Raw genomic sequence first — 15,676 nt, forward strand, 5'->3', positions numbered from 1 at the left:
ATGCTTGGTGGCCGCAGCAGACACCGGGCCCACTGGCCTGGCTGCCGTGAGCCCAAGGGTCCCCCCTGATCCACACAGAGAAAGTGGGTCCTCACTCCAGCCTGATCTCCCCCAAGGAGACACAAGCTGGGCCAGGACGTGGGCATCCCGGGACGAATGCCCAGCCGGGCAGGGAGGCAGGGCAGGGCTCGGGCAGCGGCGTGAGTGTTTTTAGAAAAGCGGCAGCTCCTTCGGGCCCAGCGGGCGTGGGCGGGCCGGGGCCACGCAGACACCCGGGGTTGGGGTGTCCGCCCAGCTCGGGGTTACCCAACTCCAGGACCACGTCAAACACGCACAAAAATAGAGTCACAAGCTCCAAAGCTGGAGGGGGGGTTGGTCAGAGGAACGCGGAGGGAGGCGGGAGGATTAATGACACCGGGGTGGGACAGACGGGGTGGAAGAGGCCTGCAGACCTGGCGAGGTGAGCGCGTGTTCCCTCCGTCCGTCAGCAGCGGTTACGGGCATAGCAGCGGGCAGGCTGGCACTGGCATTCAGAGGGTTAAAAGCATTGGCGCTGAGCGGGTGGTCCTCCCACTGATCATATTTACCCATGAGCGCCTTTCTAATAATGGCCTCCAGCCCCATGTTGGTGCTGGCATGTTCCTGCACCGCCTGGCTTCTGCAGGTCATGAGGCCTGGGAGAGAGACACACACACAAAGGGGGCCGCAGGGGCCGGGGGGACAAGGGGAGAGAGGGAGAGAGAAGCAGAGAGGGAGAGAGGGAGGAGAAGAAAGAATACACAGTGAGCACATTTTGGCAAAGCAACGATTCTTGATTTCCCTATCTTCCCCCCGTGTTTCCGCGGCAGGGTGATGGGGGCGGACGGCTCCCTCTGACTCGGGCCCTGGAAGACCTCAGGAATTCCCGGTGGGGGAAGAGGTGGGCTCGGGGTGGTTAGATGACCGCCCCCCCCCGCCAAGCCTCATTCCTACTCTGCCCTCGGGGAAATCAGAAGCCCCTTCTGGATCCCTAACCCCCAGCTGGGGCTGCTTCTTTTTTAAAAAATCGAGTGGCCTTAAAAAGGAACGGGGAGCGGGATCAGGGGGTCCCCTTATTTGGGGGAAGGGCTGCTGGGAAACTAAGACAAGCCAGAGCTCAGTGCTGGGCGCTGGGGGGGTCCACCCCGGTTCCCGGGGGCTGCTGGGAGGAATGGAGGGAAGGTGACCAGATGGTCCTCCGGCCGCCCCTGCCTGCGAGGCCTGGGACCCTCAAGCCCCCTGTCTGCCGCCGCAGCTGGGCCTAACTCTCCTCCCACCCCCTCTCCCTGCCCGGGAGCCACAAGGAGAAAGAGGTGCAGAGACGGACGGTGGAGAGGGGGGGTCGCAGCCATGCAGTTACGGTGCGTGCGGGGGGTCAGGGCAGAGCTGGAAACAATCACATGGCCGCCCCCGGCCCGGCCACCCGGCACGAAGTGGTCCGATCAACAACTGTCCCTCACGAATCCCTCCAGACACCCACTTCAAAGTCACGCCAGTTATGCCTCGTTTTCTGTTTACCAGGTTTTCTGTCCCTCTCTTGTTTGCTTGTGAACCATTCTGGGGACGTCTGCAAACCCTGGGGAACGTGCCTCTTTTTGGCATTTTTGCTAAACCAGACTTTGCTTCCAAAAACCTCTGACGAAGCTCTCTGCCTGCCACTGGGCAAAATTTTCATGGATTTTAAAACTTCCACTCCAAGTCAATTGTATGATTACCAAGTGGCCGAATAATGGGTCTTGCTGACCCCTAACTCGTCTGTAAACTGGACTGATGGTTACCGGGAGGCTCGGAGCAACACGGCAGCATCTCAAATCACATTTCTAAAGCAATGATTTGCTGTCTATGTTTTCATTTTCTTTTCTTCCTTTTAGTTTCAAGCTCATTCACAGCCGCAGGACCCCTGGACAGGTTTTTAGCTGTGTCTCGGCCATGCTCCATCAGCACTTAAAAAAAGTCACGTCGGTCAAGGAAAAGCAAAATTTCCAGCAGGAGTGAGTGGGGCGGGGAGGGGGGAGAAGCATTTATGATCCTACAAACTAAGACACTGGGAAGTGGAAAAAAAAGATGCGAGGGATACAGGTCATGATGGTTCCTTGGTAGCATCCTACGATCACAGACGTTACTGAACCTGCCACCCAAGGTCACGGGTCCATGGTCTGTCAGTGCTAGGCAGGAAGCTGACCATCTCCAGTCCTAAAGCAGGAGCTAATTAAGCAGCAGAGACCTGGGTCTGGGGAAGTTTTGTGTGTGTGGCCTAAACTGCTTTGAAAAATAGTTGAGTCTAATTTATATACAAGTTCCTTGTACCGCATGAATTTCTACACACACACGCACCTGTGTCGGTGTATGAGCATCTCTGAAATGAAAACATGAAAACATTCATTTCTGTCCATCTTGTTGTTTTGACCGAATTGTCTCCTCCCCATTGCCCGAGGCTCAGCCAAGCCCCCAGCGTCTAGTCTCTGGGTGGGTGGACATTCCCCAGTTGGGACCCCCATTTAGAGGCCCCGTGGCCCCCTGATAAAATCCAATGGCTGCCTTTTGCTCACCACATTCCCAGAGCTGTGACGGCCCTCAGGGAAGGTCAGCACATCCCCCCAAAGACGCCTCGTTCCTCCCCATACCGGGCAGGCCTCTGGCGGAGGGTCAGCCCTGTCTGCTCTGGCTCAACCACTTCACACCAGACACCAGGTGCTTCCCCAAAGCCCCGTCCCAGTCCTTCTACAGAGGCAGCAGAAATGCACAGTGTTAACCCCACAGGCTCCAAAACATCATAGAAGGCTTAAGTTTCAGTGTAAAAATGTGTGTGAGGGCTTCCCTGGTGGCGCAGTGGTGGCTGAGAATCCGCCTGCCAATGCAGGCGACACGGGTTCGAGCCCTGGTCCGGGAAGATCCCACAGGCCACGGAGCAACTAAGCCCGTGCGCCACAACTACTGAGCCTGCGCTCTAGAGCCCGCGAGCCACAACTACTGAGCTCGCGTGCTGCAACTACTGAAGCCCACGTGCCTAGAGCCCGTGCTCCACAACGAGAAGCCACCGCAATGAGAAGCCCGTGCACGGCAACAAAAAGTAGCCCCCACTTGCTGCAACTAGAGAAAGCCCGTGTGCAGCAACGAAGACCGAACACAGTCAAAAATAAATAAATACAATAAATTTATATTAAAAAAATGTGTGTGAATTTTACACTCATCTCTGGAATACATCTGCACTGTTTCCCCAGCTCCCTGGATGGAATTTTCCAGTAAAACCGATGCTCCACCTATAAAAAATGCCCGCGTGGACCACACGCACACACAGGCCCACTCCACACACTCACATCTCCATCCGAGATCCCACCAGACAGGTTCCGGGTAGTTGTATGTGATTCTAATACTGTGCTACATGCACCAGAAGGCCTTGAAATTGAACTCCAAATAGACACTCCTTGCCAGACCCCGCCGGCCTTTCGTGTGTGTCTGCATCCCCACCGCAGAGGAGGGGACACACTTGAACTATGAAAGGCCAACTGTCACCATGGCTACGGCTGATGTGAGGGCCAGTGACCTCCGAGGCCTCACTCCCAAGTCTCCTTCCAGGTCCAGACACCCAGCTTGACCTCCCTGGGCGCACAGTGACGGGGGAGGGGGAGGGAGGGGACGGGCTGTCGGCCGAGAAGCCCAGTGTGACCGGGTTACCTGCTCCGGTGATGGCGGGCATGTTGAAGATCTCCGTCCCGGGCTGGCCAATATCTGGAGGGGGATGACGAGATGGGTGAGGCCTACAGGTCCTGGAAAGCACCTTCCCCCCTATGTCCCCTGTCTGGTCTCAGCAAGGTGCACCACCTGGGAGCTTGCACAATGCAGACAGATTTAGCAGGGCTGGGGCAGGGCCTGAGAGTCAGCATTTCGAGCCAGCCCCCTGAGGCTGCTGACCTACTGGCCCAGGCACAACACTTGGCAAGGTTCTGGACTTAGCAGCCTGGGCCAGGGACTGTCTGCAAGGCTGCGACTCCAGCCCCAGAAAGAGAAACGCCTCTGCAAGGGCCCCGAGCTCCCCGCGCTAGTGAGTTTGCTGAGGCCGGGGATGTGATGTTCCTTCATTCGTTGCTTCACCCGCTCATGTGTTCTCTCGAGCAGCTGCTATGTGCCCGGCACTTGCTGACAGGGTAGAGCTAAGCTAGGATTTACGTCCAGTAACCGCAAAAATGGGGAAAACAAATCACAGGTGTGAAGCGCATCGTGCGTGGGGTACACACGGGGTCCTTGTAAGGGCGTGACCCCGATCTCTGGTGCCCACTACGAACAGACCCGTGCGTGCCAATATCCCGAGTGCCCCCTGTGTGCCGGGCATCACGCTGTGACGACCCAGCAAACGCCTATGGGAAAAAGAGGGACAACACGGGCTCCCTGAACGTGAGGTGGCGGGCCGGCGGGAGAGGTGGTCGGCGGGTCCACCCGGCTGTGCTAACCCCCAGCCCCCGGGAGCCCCGCTCCCAAGGAGGGTGGGCCCCTTACTGTATTCTGGCTCGTTCCGGTTGTGGGTGTTCAGCTTCTTGTTGATCTCCTGTTTCTTAGATTTGACCATGGCCGAGTTGCTCTCGGTCAGCTTGCTGAAGAAGGCAGGCGGCTGGCTGGTGTTGCCCGGGGATTTGGAGCCCATCCTGCTGCGAGGATCAGACACCCCAGGTCAGTTCCCTTGATGATGGGGAGCTTACCACCTGAGCTGCCTTAGAAATTCAGAAGGAAGCTTCTCCCACCTCATGCTTGCTTCCCCCACTTCTTAGGGCCCATGTCTTCCGAAATCCCCTCTGTCATCCACCTATCCTTGGGCTCAGGGTGTCTCTGCAGAGCCCCAGCTGCCCCGGTGGGCCACGCCTGTCTACCTGCAATAGCCGGACTCCCAGAAAAGAGCCTCGGGAACCAAAGTGGGCTCAGACCACGTCTGCCCCTGAGGTCAGGGGGCCCTTTCTCTCCACCTCCATCCCCCCCTACTCCCCGGGGCCCCAGTTTGGTCCAGCACACTTAGCTCTTTATTTCTCAGACCCTCAAGTGCCAGCAACAGGGGCCGGGCCTGAGCTAAGAGACCCCAGCCCAAGGCTCAGGAAGCAGCCGTGGAGGTCCGTCAAATTTTGACCTTGTTTAGCGGGTCTGAGGCCCCCCGGCTGCACCCCAAAGCCCCTGCCAAGCCCCCAGCTGCACAGTGGTGGATCGAGGCCGCAGGTGGGCAAGGGCCCGAGTCCTGAGCGCCCCAGGAAGGGGAGGGGCTGCCGTGCAGGTACCTGGGCTCCACCTGCTCCCCGTGCCGGTACAGCAGCGGGTACACGGTGCTCCGGGGATGCCCGGGCTCTGCCATGCCCTCCGGCGGGGACACAGGTTCTATACCATCCTCACTGCTGCCCAAGGCTGACGTCTTGCTTGGCTCTGGAGACCTGGGCGGAGAGAGGGTCCCCGCGGTGGTCAGAGCTCAGGGCTCTCCCTCTTGAAGGGGGCGCATCCCTTCCTCCACTCCCCGCTAAACCCTGCCTCGTTCTAAACCAAGGGTTAGCCCGCTTTTCCTGCAAAGGGTCAGATAGCAAACATTTCAGGCGTCGTGGGCCACTTGTAGTCTCTGCTGTATATTCTCCTTCTTTAAAAACGTAAAATCATCTTTAGCTCGTGGACCATGCAAGCACAGGCCGTGGGCTGAATCTGGCTGAACCCCTGCTGCACCCCGACGCCAGGGACCCCACTGTTCCCCCAAAGACATGTTGCTGTCTCCCGAACTCTGTGCGCCACCCGGACTGGCTCCTTCATCCTAGAGCGGGGGTCCCTCCCCGCTCCTCTCCTCTCTGACCAGGGAGCCCCCCAGGGGTAACCAGGAGTGCAAGTGTGTATGTGCCCGTTAGGAGGCGGCTCTCAAATCACACGGCTCTGCTTCGAATCCCAGCTCCGCCACTTACTGGCTGCGTCCCTATAGGCAGGTGAATTCACTGCTCTGTGCCTCAGCTTCTTTGTCTGTGAAATGGGATAACACTGCCTACACTTCCCAAGGTTGTGGTGAGGATCCTGGTTAACAGGTGTGAAGTATTCCGCTTGGTGCCCGGAATCCCCCCGAGTGTGGCGCATGCAACAGCTATTGTCCAGCTGCGCCGTGACCTTGAGCAAACTCCCTGGTCTCCCTGAACCTCGGTTTCTCATATGTGCAATGGCGCCAGGCGGGCCTCGCACTTTACTGGGCTCAAGCTTCCCGCAGCAGACACCTAACAGAGCCCTCTCGGTGGTGACCAGCAAGGGGCACCCTGTCTCCCACCGCCACTCACCTCTTGCCCCCTTCACTGTGGGGTGAGCCACGGGCCGGGGCGCCATGGTCCGGGGCTGGGAGGTAGAGGTCGCTGGGTGGGCGGCGAAGGTCCAGGACGGGGCAGCTGGCTCCAGGGAAGGAGTACAGGGGGGCAGGGAGGGGCGCGCTGAGCTGCTGTGGGTGGTGCCGCGTGTAGTCCTGCGTGATGACCTCCTGCAGGCCAAGGGTCAGGGGACAGGAGCAGAGTCAGGCGCCAGCCATCTGCCAGAACCTTCCAGGCGGGGTGAGGGCTGGACTGAGCTTTGGGGGCAGAACCCGGGTCCTTGGCTCCCCAGGGGCTTCGAGCCTGCCCACACAGCCTCAATGCCCCCAAGTGCATGGGGTGGGGGCATTGGCCCAAGTCTCAAAGTGGGCCCCCAGGTGGATCGGGTTCCCCTGACCGGCGTGTGTAAGATGTGGATCACGGCCGGGCTTGTGCACCTGAGGCTCCGTCAGCTGGATGAGGGGGCGGATATACCACCTGAGTTTGAGACTCTGGGACCCCTGGCATGGCTTGCCCTCACCAACCCCCAGATCCCTGGCTCACCTCACCAGGACTCAGTTTACCCACCAGACGGTGTGTGGACCCTCCCCCCCCCTCGGGGCCGGGTCCCACCCCAGGTACAAAGGCAATGAGGAGGGGGCAGAGGAGGGGTAGTTACACTGATGTGCTGTGCCAGCGTGACCACCCGCTGGTGACCTTTGACCCCTGGGGTGGTCTGGAGCAGCGGGCTGGACGAGGGCTGGCTCTCGGGCAGCGGCCGCAGGTGTGGGAGGTGTGCAGCCTCGCCGCTGAGCTTCCCCGGGCCTGCGGGCAGAGCAGAGCAGGTCAGGGCGTGGCTGGGGGGGCTGCTGCCCTCAGAGCCCGGCTCTGCCCTCTGAGCTGTGGTGCGAGGCCGATTCCGCCACCTCTGAGTGCCTCAGTTTCCCAACCTGCGCGATGGGGTGACAACTGTCCCTGTCTCACACGCGGGGGGGCGGGAGGGGGCTCGGGGGCAGGGCGGGACCCTACCTGGCTGCTTGTGCCGCAGGTCCCCTTCCAGGTGGCTCTTGTCGAGTTCCTCCAGGTGCTTGGGGAGCCCCTTGTCATGGGTCAGGCTGGGTGAGCTCACGGGGCTGACGGGCTCCACCCCATCAGGGCTGTAGCCGCCGCCGTGGTAACCTGAAGCCGGGTGAGGCCGCGAGTCAGGCAAGCGCCAGGGCCAGGCTGCCCCTCCCAGCCTACCCTCCCACACTGGCGGGGTCCCCCAGGCCGGGGGTGGGAGCTGGGGCCGAGGGAGAGAGAGGGAGAGAGCCGGCGTGGGGTCTGCTGGCCGGCTGGGGGTGGGGGGGCAGAGTGAGAAAAGAGGGACGGGGCTACAGGGAGAGAGGGCTGTAGAGAGAGCTGGACACGGAAGCAGCGCAGAGAACAGGACGCACAGGCAGGAGGGCGGAGGGGGATGGGGAGAGATCCAAGCAGAGGGAGAGCTGGACAGCAGCACAGGTGGGAAAAGGGACGGAGACAGAACCCGGTGGTGCTGGCGGGCCAGGGGCGGGCAGAGTGACATGGGGGAGGATGAGTCTCTGTGAAGGGAGTGTAGGGGCAGCGGACAGGCGGTGAGAGAGTGAGGTCGGTGAGGGCTGGGGCGGGAGCGACACTCAGGTCCCCGTGTCCCCGCCGGGCCACAGCCCCGCTCCAGCACGGAGGATGCCCCTCGTCCCCGGGGCTGCTGGCTGGTGGGTTGGCAAGGGGAGCGTGGGGCAGAGTACCCCCAAGACACCCTCACGACCTGGGCAGGACGCAGGGGGCAGGTTCCCAGCTCCTCCTGGAGAGTGGCGGCGTTCCCCCCCTCCCCGTCTTCTCTGCACCGTGTGCCGGGGGGTGGGAGGCATCGGCCTGCGCCCCTCTGCAGCCCCGCTCCCCAGACAAAGGCGCAAAGGGGGAGATGGGAGGCGCGGCTAAAGTCAAAATCACAGATCCATTCATTAAAGGAAAAAAAGCGAAAATCCAAAACAACACAAAAAAATCATGATAAAACGATGTGCAAAGGATGAGGCTGCCCCCGGCTCGGAGCGGGTGTGCGCGGCTGGAGGAACCATCAGAGCGTGCAATCGACGAAGACGACTTTCAAAACAAAATACCAAAACCAACGAAAAATGGGGGAAAAATAAAAAGCAGAGATCTGAAAATATCTTTAGGCCACAAGACGGAGCGGGTGGGCGGCGGGGCCAGGAGTCTTACCGTCGCGAGGGGAGTCGTTGGCCAGCGAACCTCCTTCTCGCGGCCCTTTATCGTGAGCAATTTGACGCATGATTATTGCGTCTATGAAGGTGGCCGCTGTCAGGGTGGTCTTACCCAGAGAACGGAGTTCCAATTCCTGGATGGAAAAGGGTTTACTTTGAGTCTTTTCCCGGTGCAGGTCCGAGGCCGAGGCGGGCGGCGCTGGCTGGTCCGGGCTGGCGCGGTGGGGCGTGATGCCCTTCGCCGGGGCGCGGGCGACGGCTGCGTGGCCGGAGCCAGGCGGCGCCAGGGGCCGGGGCTCGGAGCCCTTGCCGGGGGAGGACGCGGGCTCCAGCCCCGCGCGGGCTGGGGGCTTGGCGAGGAAGGTGTGGCCGGCGTCTGCTCGGGGCCGCTCGGGCCGGGTGACCCGCGGGGCCTCCTTAGGCAGCAAGACAGGCTCCAGGAGGGTGGGGTAGACCCCGTCGAGGGTGCCACCCAGTGGGCAGTGGGTGGCGGGTGGGAATGTGGCGGCCGGGCGGACAGGCGAGGAGGTGGAGGTGGACCTGGGGGAAGAGAGAGGGAGGTTCAGCAGCTGCGCGAGCCACAGCTGGGGCCTGTGAGGCCGAGGCGGGGTCACTCCCTCACTTTGACACCCTGCGGAGTCTCCCCTGCCCAGAAGAGCTCCCACTCTCCCTACTGCTCTCAGAATAAATGCTGCTGACCGAGACCTGCGAGCCCCCGTGCCATGTGGCCTCAACTACCCCATCCACCCGCCGTCCATCCAGCCCATCAGCTCGTCAGCCCAAAACTTTTTACTGAGCACCTACTATGTGTCAGGCGCCGTTCTAGACACTGGGGTACGGCAGTGCACAAAACAGACAAAAGCGCCATACGTTCTGGGTGAGAAGACAGACTACGCACGTCTTAATGTGATAACGTGATAAATTAAACCCCTATCAGTGTGGCAACTGCTCGAAGGTGAACGAGTCTGGGTTACATTCTGCTAAGAGAATGGCAAGGGAGCTCTTAGGCAGGGCTCACGGGGGACTCTGAGGGGCTGGCACATGCGCTGGGGAGGAAATGAGTGAGCCACAGGGCAAAGGCCCAGAGGGCGGGCTAGGGCGGGTGGTTAGAGGACAGGGCAGTGGGGCCCAGCTCTCCCACCTCCGCCATCAGGGGCCACACAGGGCTCCCTGTCGTCCCCTCTGCCTGGAGCGCTCTTCCTTACCCCAGAGGCTTATGGGTCTAGCCCACAAGCCCTAAGAGGGCACTGCGTGCGTCAACCATTACCGTGTCCCCCGTACCCAGCACAGGGCAGGAGACCCACCGCAGGCCCAACAGGAAGAAGGAATGCACAGATGCACTCTCTCTGACCTTCACAGGGTCAATGTAACTATCCCTGCTCTGCAGATGAGGAAACAGGCTTGGACATGAGCTGGTCCGACACCATCTCTCGTGGCCTGTCAAGCCTAGCGTTTTCCATGAGGAAGCCTTGTGCTAACGCTCTCTCCCAGGGGTCTTAACTCAGCTGCCACTGGGAAAGGGCTTGATGTCCCTGCTGCAGCCTCTCACCGGTGGTTGCTGGTGGGAGCTCACGCCTGGGTGCCCCACTCTGAGACTCAGGCGCTCCTTCCACGCGTACCCGCTGGGGACCTGACTCAGAGGGGACGAGCCTGTGCGCTTGGGAAATGATGTCATTTTTCATAATTGGAATGGTGGCGGGGAAGGTATGATTTAGACTAGCCAAACGGAAGCATACTTGCATGAACGGATACTTCATTTTGGAAGAAGCAGCCACCTCCAAACTGTCGCTGGGCGGGCAGGGGTATTGGGGAAGCTCCCTCCCCCGTCAGGCAGCTCTGCCCACAGACCTTGGGCAGGGGGTGGGAGGTGGGTCTTGGGCCTGTTGTGATAGGAAGTGGACTCCGGGGGGTGGCTGGGGGGACACATATGGGACCTCTGCAGCTTCTCCCATCTTCACGGAACCTCTGGACTTTGTCCAGGCAAGAGAGACACTATCTCCTCCCTGTAGGGCCCTGCTGAATCCTGGGAGGAACAGGAAAGGCTCTCCTCACAGGTCTCACTCTGCCTCTCCCTCCCCGCTCCACAGACTCCATTCCTGAACTCGACAACCCACCCAACTACTCCCCCATCCACCCACCCAACTCGTCATCCATCTACCCACCCAACCCCCCCCAGCCATCTTACCCAACTCATCACCTGTCCACCTACCCATCTATCCACCCACCTCCCCACCTACCTACCTAACCCAACCCAACCACCCATCCACCCACCTACTCAACCCATCACCTATCTACTCACCCATCTACCCATCCATCCACCTACCTGCTCACCCATCTAACCCAACCTCCATCCAATTACCCACCATCTGTTCATCCACCTCCATCCATCCACCTATTCACCTAGCTCTCTAACACAACCATCCATCCACCCACCCACCCACCCGCTGTTATCTATCCATCTACCCCCCCACCTGCCCGTTCATCTAGCTCCGCCACCCATCTATCCACCACTGACCCACCTATGCATCTACCTACTCACCTGTCATCCATCCACTTACCCACCCAAAGTCTATTATCCACCCATCCATCCATTCATCTATCCACCCACCCATCCAACTAACCCAATCACCCACCTCTTTACCTTCTCACCCACCTAGCCACCCACCCACCTACCTGCCCAGCCATCGCTCACTCTCCCGTATACCTCCCAACCCATCGGTACACTTGCGCATCCCCCCAACCTGCATCCAGTGACCGCCCCCGCCCCGCCTGTCCCCTCCCCTGTGCCAACCTGGCCCACCTCAGGACCGTGGGCGTGCTGGGCTCCACGGAGGTGATGATGCCCTTCATGCCTGTGTTGTGCAGCACGCTGGGCCTCTGCTGGATGGCGTCCTGGGTCCGGGGTGAGATGGGCGAGTGCTGGTGGGAGTGGGAGGCGGGGCGGCTGCCGCTGCTCCCACCCCCACCACCGCCGCCGCCGCCGCCGCCGCCGCCGCCGCCGCCGCCGCCGCCGCCGCCGCTCTGCTCCGTACCTGGTGGAAACAAGCCATGGGATCAGAGGGGCGGGCCACGCGCAGCCACACGGACCGCTGGGGCGCGTGCTGGCGGCTCCGCCGTCCTACCGGGCCTCCAGATGGGCGCGTGCTCCACCGTGGTGGTAGACGCGAGGATGGACTTCTCCCGTTCCCGCTCCCTCTCGGACGAGGACGTGGCCGTGGGTTTTGTCAAGTGCGTGGGGCCTCCTGGAAACCCAAAGGCCTGCGGCTCAGCCCCGGACACAGGAAGGACCCTGGATTTGTCTTCCAGGGTGGAACAGAGAGGGCAAGGCATCTGCCCGAGGACGCCCAGAACGGGGGTGGGGGCCTCACCTGGGGAGAGCGGGGAGCTGCTGAGCCGGCTGCTGAAGTGCTGCGGTGCCGTGGGGAGGTAGGCTAGGCGGTCCATGGCGGTGGCTGGAGTGCCTGGGGTCGGGGGCACCAGCACAGGCAGGTGTGGCACTTGGGACAGGTCGATGATGCCTGTGAGAGAGGAGGTGGGGCCGGGCTGCAGCGGTCGGGGGAGGAGAGGGGCCAGGCTGCCTCCTGGCTGGACCACCCCAGCCGGTGGAGCGCCGCGCGTCCTCCGAGAAGCAGCACGGCCGGATGCTCCCTCCTTGGTCCCCGCACCGGGCCCGCAGGACCCTTCTCTGAATGCCGGGTGTTCACAGCACCTCGTCTCTTCGCTCCCAAACCCTGAAGTGGATGTGGCTCGCAGTTGGCACCCCTGCATACCTTGCTATGCCCATTTTGCTCTTTTGGTGTGCCCTTTTTGCCTCTGACCCTATGCAGTCCTTTCCTGGTACTCAGTCCCCACTGTATGAAATACCTAGTGTGACCGTAACCAGTACTTGGTTGCTCCGGAAGCACATTCCAGAAGCGTTTCCACAAGGCGACTGTAATATGCATACGCAAAGCAACCCCGGGCTGGTTTCCACTCAAGGGAACCTGAAGTTCAAACAGCCTCACATTTCCATCTTGTTTTTTAAACTCCAGGGACCGCACATACCAGGAGGACACAAGCACGTGCAGAGCCCGCGTGTACGCATCCAGGACACACAGCACACACAACCTTGCACCACCTGCCAGGTCTGTGTGTGCTCTCAGCGCAGCGATACAACCCGAGCCTCGAAGGCAAGGACAGACGTGCACGCGTGGGCACGCACGTGTCCTGTGCTCTCAGGACCCCGGGCAGACCAGGAGTAAGGCCAATTCTGGGTGGCGGGTTCTGCCCACCCGCGTGACTGGCAGCGCCCTGCCCCACCCACCTCGCGGGCCGGCGGCGTAGTTGAGCGCCAGCGAGGACTCGCGGGGCGCCAGGCCCCTCAGCACGTCAGCTCGCTGGGCCATGGCGGCGGCCGCGTTGTGATGCATCTGCTGTGACGTGATGTAGTCGTTGATGATCGTCTGGCGGTTCTCCAGCGCCGCCGTGTCGGGGTAGCCGCGGATGAGGTAAGGCGGGTACAGGTGTGGGTAGGTGGGGTTGGGGGCCAGGTGCCGGGGCAGGTAATAGGCAGCGGCTACCGGGAGAAGGGGAGCAAGGTCAGGCCGGCCCACACCTCGGCTGGGAGTGCCACCCCACCCCGCCGGTCTCAGTGCCTCACAGCTTCTCCCAAACACCCCCCAGAAAACAGAACTGAGAGCCTAGGAGAACAACCCTCGCTGCCCCGACACACATGTGGGTGCCTCTGATTGATAATGTTCTTTGGATGGAAATCCCCCCAAACACAGGGCATCCAAAATGGGGATCACTAAAATACCTAAGGGCTGCATCCTTCTAAACGGATTTTCAGATCACGTCCGTCTGGGGAACGCTCACCCTTGAGCCCTCTTTTGATACGTTTGCAATTTTAAAGGCACTGATAAGTTCCGCAGGAAAAGAAAACCACTGAAAAATGTTTAACCCAGCATGTCCCTCAGACCCCTACGAGAAATTCTGTTTCTCACCTAAACTGTTGACATGATTACACTGTTGGGTCTCCCCACCCCCCACCATGCCTCAGTTTCCCCACCTAGTGGCAGCTAGTTGATGCCCGAGGAGCCCTCGGGCTGACACTGATGCCGCAGGGTTCTATGGGTCCGGGACAGTCACCTGCATCCAGAGGGATCCCACGGGGTATGGAGGTGGGGTCGAAGGCCAGCGGGATGTGGCCGCGGTACAGGTCCACGCCACTCACACCCCGAAGCAGGTGCTCGTAGGGCGACATGGGGTGGGGGTGATGCTCAGGCACGGTGCCGTGCGGGGACTTGGCAATCTCACGGGGCGTGGACGTCAGCTTCCGATCCTGGGACGCCTTGCTGGACGAGAGGCTGCCTGTGGGGACGGGCCAAGTGGGGATGGCATCAGACCTCTGTGCCATAGGTGTCCCAGCCTCCAACACGGGGGCTGCCAAGGCTAGTGCTTAGGGGAAGTCACTTGAGGGTAGGGTCTCTGGGATCCCCAGGGACCAGGCCTCGTCATCCATCCATTCGCGTCTAGTTCATTTTTCCTTTTATTTATTCAATCACTCACTCGCTTGTTTTTTAGCTCTTTTAAAAAGTTCATTCTTTCTTTCCTTCATTCCCTTTCTTGTGCATTCCTTCAATCAACCAAAAACATTTATTAAGTGTCTACGACATGCCGAGCACTTTCTAAGAGCTAGGGCTGCCCCGCTGAACAAAACAGAAAAATCCCGGCCCCCGTGGGGCTGACATTCAGTGCATGAGACAGATGATCAACTAGTCATCGAAAAAGAATCTCAGAGTAATAAATGCTCTGAAGAAAATTTTTAAATGTGACAGAATGTGACCAGAGTACTGAAGGGGGGAGGGTGGTCATAAGAGGCCTCCCTGAGGATGTGACATTTGAACAGAGTCCTGAAGGGTGCAAAAGAAACCAGTTAGGTAAAGATCTGAAAGGCGGGTGGTGGGCTGGGGGCGGGGGCGGATTTCAGGCACAGGGGACAGCACGTGCAAAGGTCTTGAGCAAAGAATGAGCTGAGTGTGGTCAAGGAAGAGACATAAAGCAGCAGATAAAGGAATTTGGCAGTAAGATGGAAAGGTGGGTGGGGCGGGATCCTGCAGGCTCCCAAGGCCATGGCGGAAAAGGGTGACTTTTTCCTAAGTGCAGTGAGAAGTCACGAGAAAGATTTAAGCAGAACAGTGGCATAATCTGATGTAAATATTTCAAAAAAGTATTCAGGCTGCCGTGTGGGGAGCAGATTATTAGCAGGACAAGAGAGAAGTCAGGGAAGCCAGGTGATCTGGAGGTGGCCGAGAGATGGAGAGAATCCTGAGGATGGTTTGGAGGTAGAACCCACCGGTCTGGCAGGTGGAATGGATGTGGCGGCCCCGAGGATGCTCCTGGGCTAAGGAGTGGATGGTAAGGCAGTTTCAGAGACCGGAGCCCACCGAGGCCCCGCCCCACTCCGTGGCCCCGCCCCACCTCGCGCCCCGCCCCACGCACCCTCCTGCAGGCGCGGGGTTGGCTCCCGTGTGGTCACCGGTGATCCGCGGGGTAGGTGGCTGGCGAAGGGCGCCGCGTGGTCCTCGTAGGTCAGGGGGCTCTGCCGTGGCTTGCCCAGCTCAGGCACGATGACCGGGGCGCCCCGGGTGATGGAGCCCCCCGAGCTGCTGACAGCGCCCGGCCGGCTCTTCAGACTCTCCTCGTAGCAGGCGCGCTCCAGCGCCCGGGTGTCGGCCATCACGTCCAACGGGTGCACCGCCGGGAACGTCCGGCCGGGGCTGCCGATGATGGAGCGCACGTCGTGCTTTTTGGAGCCGGTGGAGGACGTGCTGGTATCATACTTGAGCGGGGTGCCCTGAGGGGCAAGGTGGAGATGAGCATCAGCTACACAACTGCTCTGAGCCTCAGTTTCTCAGCTATGAAATGGGAGCGACATCTCCTGCCTCCAGGGGCGGGGGAGGAAGGGCTTTGCTAGGCCTAAGATGAGCGCACAGCTGTCCCTGGCCTGCCCACCCCTGTCCTGGACCCTGGCCACCGGAGCCACCTGGGGGGGCTGCAGAAGGGGGCACAAAGTTCAGAGGTCAGCCCTTCCTGGAGCAAGTGGGGGAACCTCTGTTGGCCCTTGGGGTTTGCTGGAAAGAGACTTAACACCCCTAT

The 15,676-nt window shown here is 60.5% G+C and overlaps 1 protein-coding gene across 24 annotated transcripts in view; it reads right to left on the reverse strand.

Annotated features, from left to right (window-relative positions):
- Positions 1–15,676, reverse strand: part of NCOR2 (nuclear receptor corepressor 2) — a 223,112-nt gene that overhangs the window by 2,544 nt on the left and 204,892 nt on the right. For 10 of the 24 annotated variants that reach the window (XM_032653910.1, XM_032653906.1, XM_032653902.1 and 7 more), the window contains 14 exons: positions 15,020–15,374; positions 13,667–13,888; positions 12,843–13,094; positions 11,908–12,057; positions 11,662–11,781; positions 11,331–11,571; positions 8,538–9,079; positions 7,329–7,478; positions 6,979–7,124; positions 6,297–6,490; positions 5,277–5,426; positions 4,513–4,661; positions 3,694–3,747; positions 453–674 (listed from right to left, as the gene is read on the reverse strand). In XM_032653910.1, the coding sequence (XP_032509801.1) occupies positions 453–674; positions 3,694–3,747; positions 4,513–4,661; positions 5,277–5,426; positions 6,297–6,490; positions 6,979–7,124; positions 7,329–7,478; positions 8,538–9,079; positions 11,331–11,571; positions 11,662–11,781; positions 11,908–12,057; positions 12,843–13,094; positions 13,667–13,888; positions 15,020–15,374 (2,947 nt within the window). The remainder of the gene's footprint in view (positions 1–452; positions 675–3,693; positions 3,748–4,512; positions 4,662–5,276; positions 5,427–6,296; positions 6,491–6,978; positions 7,125–7,328; positions 7,479–8,537; positions 9,080–11,330; positions 11,572–11,661; positions 11,782–11,907; positions 12,058–12,842; positions 13,095–13,666; positions 13,889–15,019; positions 15,375–15,676) is intronic. The other 14 variants (XM_032653923.1, XM_032653915.1, XM_032653913.1 and 11 more) reach the window with 9 other exon arrangements.

The sequence above is a fragment of the Phocoena sinus genome, chromosome 14 (assembly GCF_008692025.1).
Source record: "Phocoena sinus isolate mPhoSin1 chromosome 14, mPhoSin1.pri, whole genome shotgun sequence".
NCBI classification, from domain to species: domain Eukaryota; kingdom Metazoa; phylum Chordata; class Mammalia; order Artiodactyla; family Phocoenidae; genus Phocoena; species Phocoena sinus.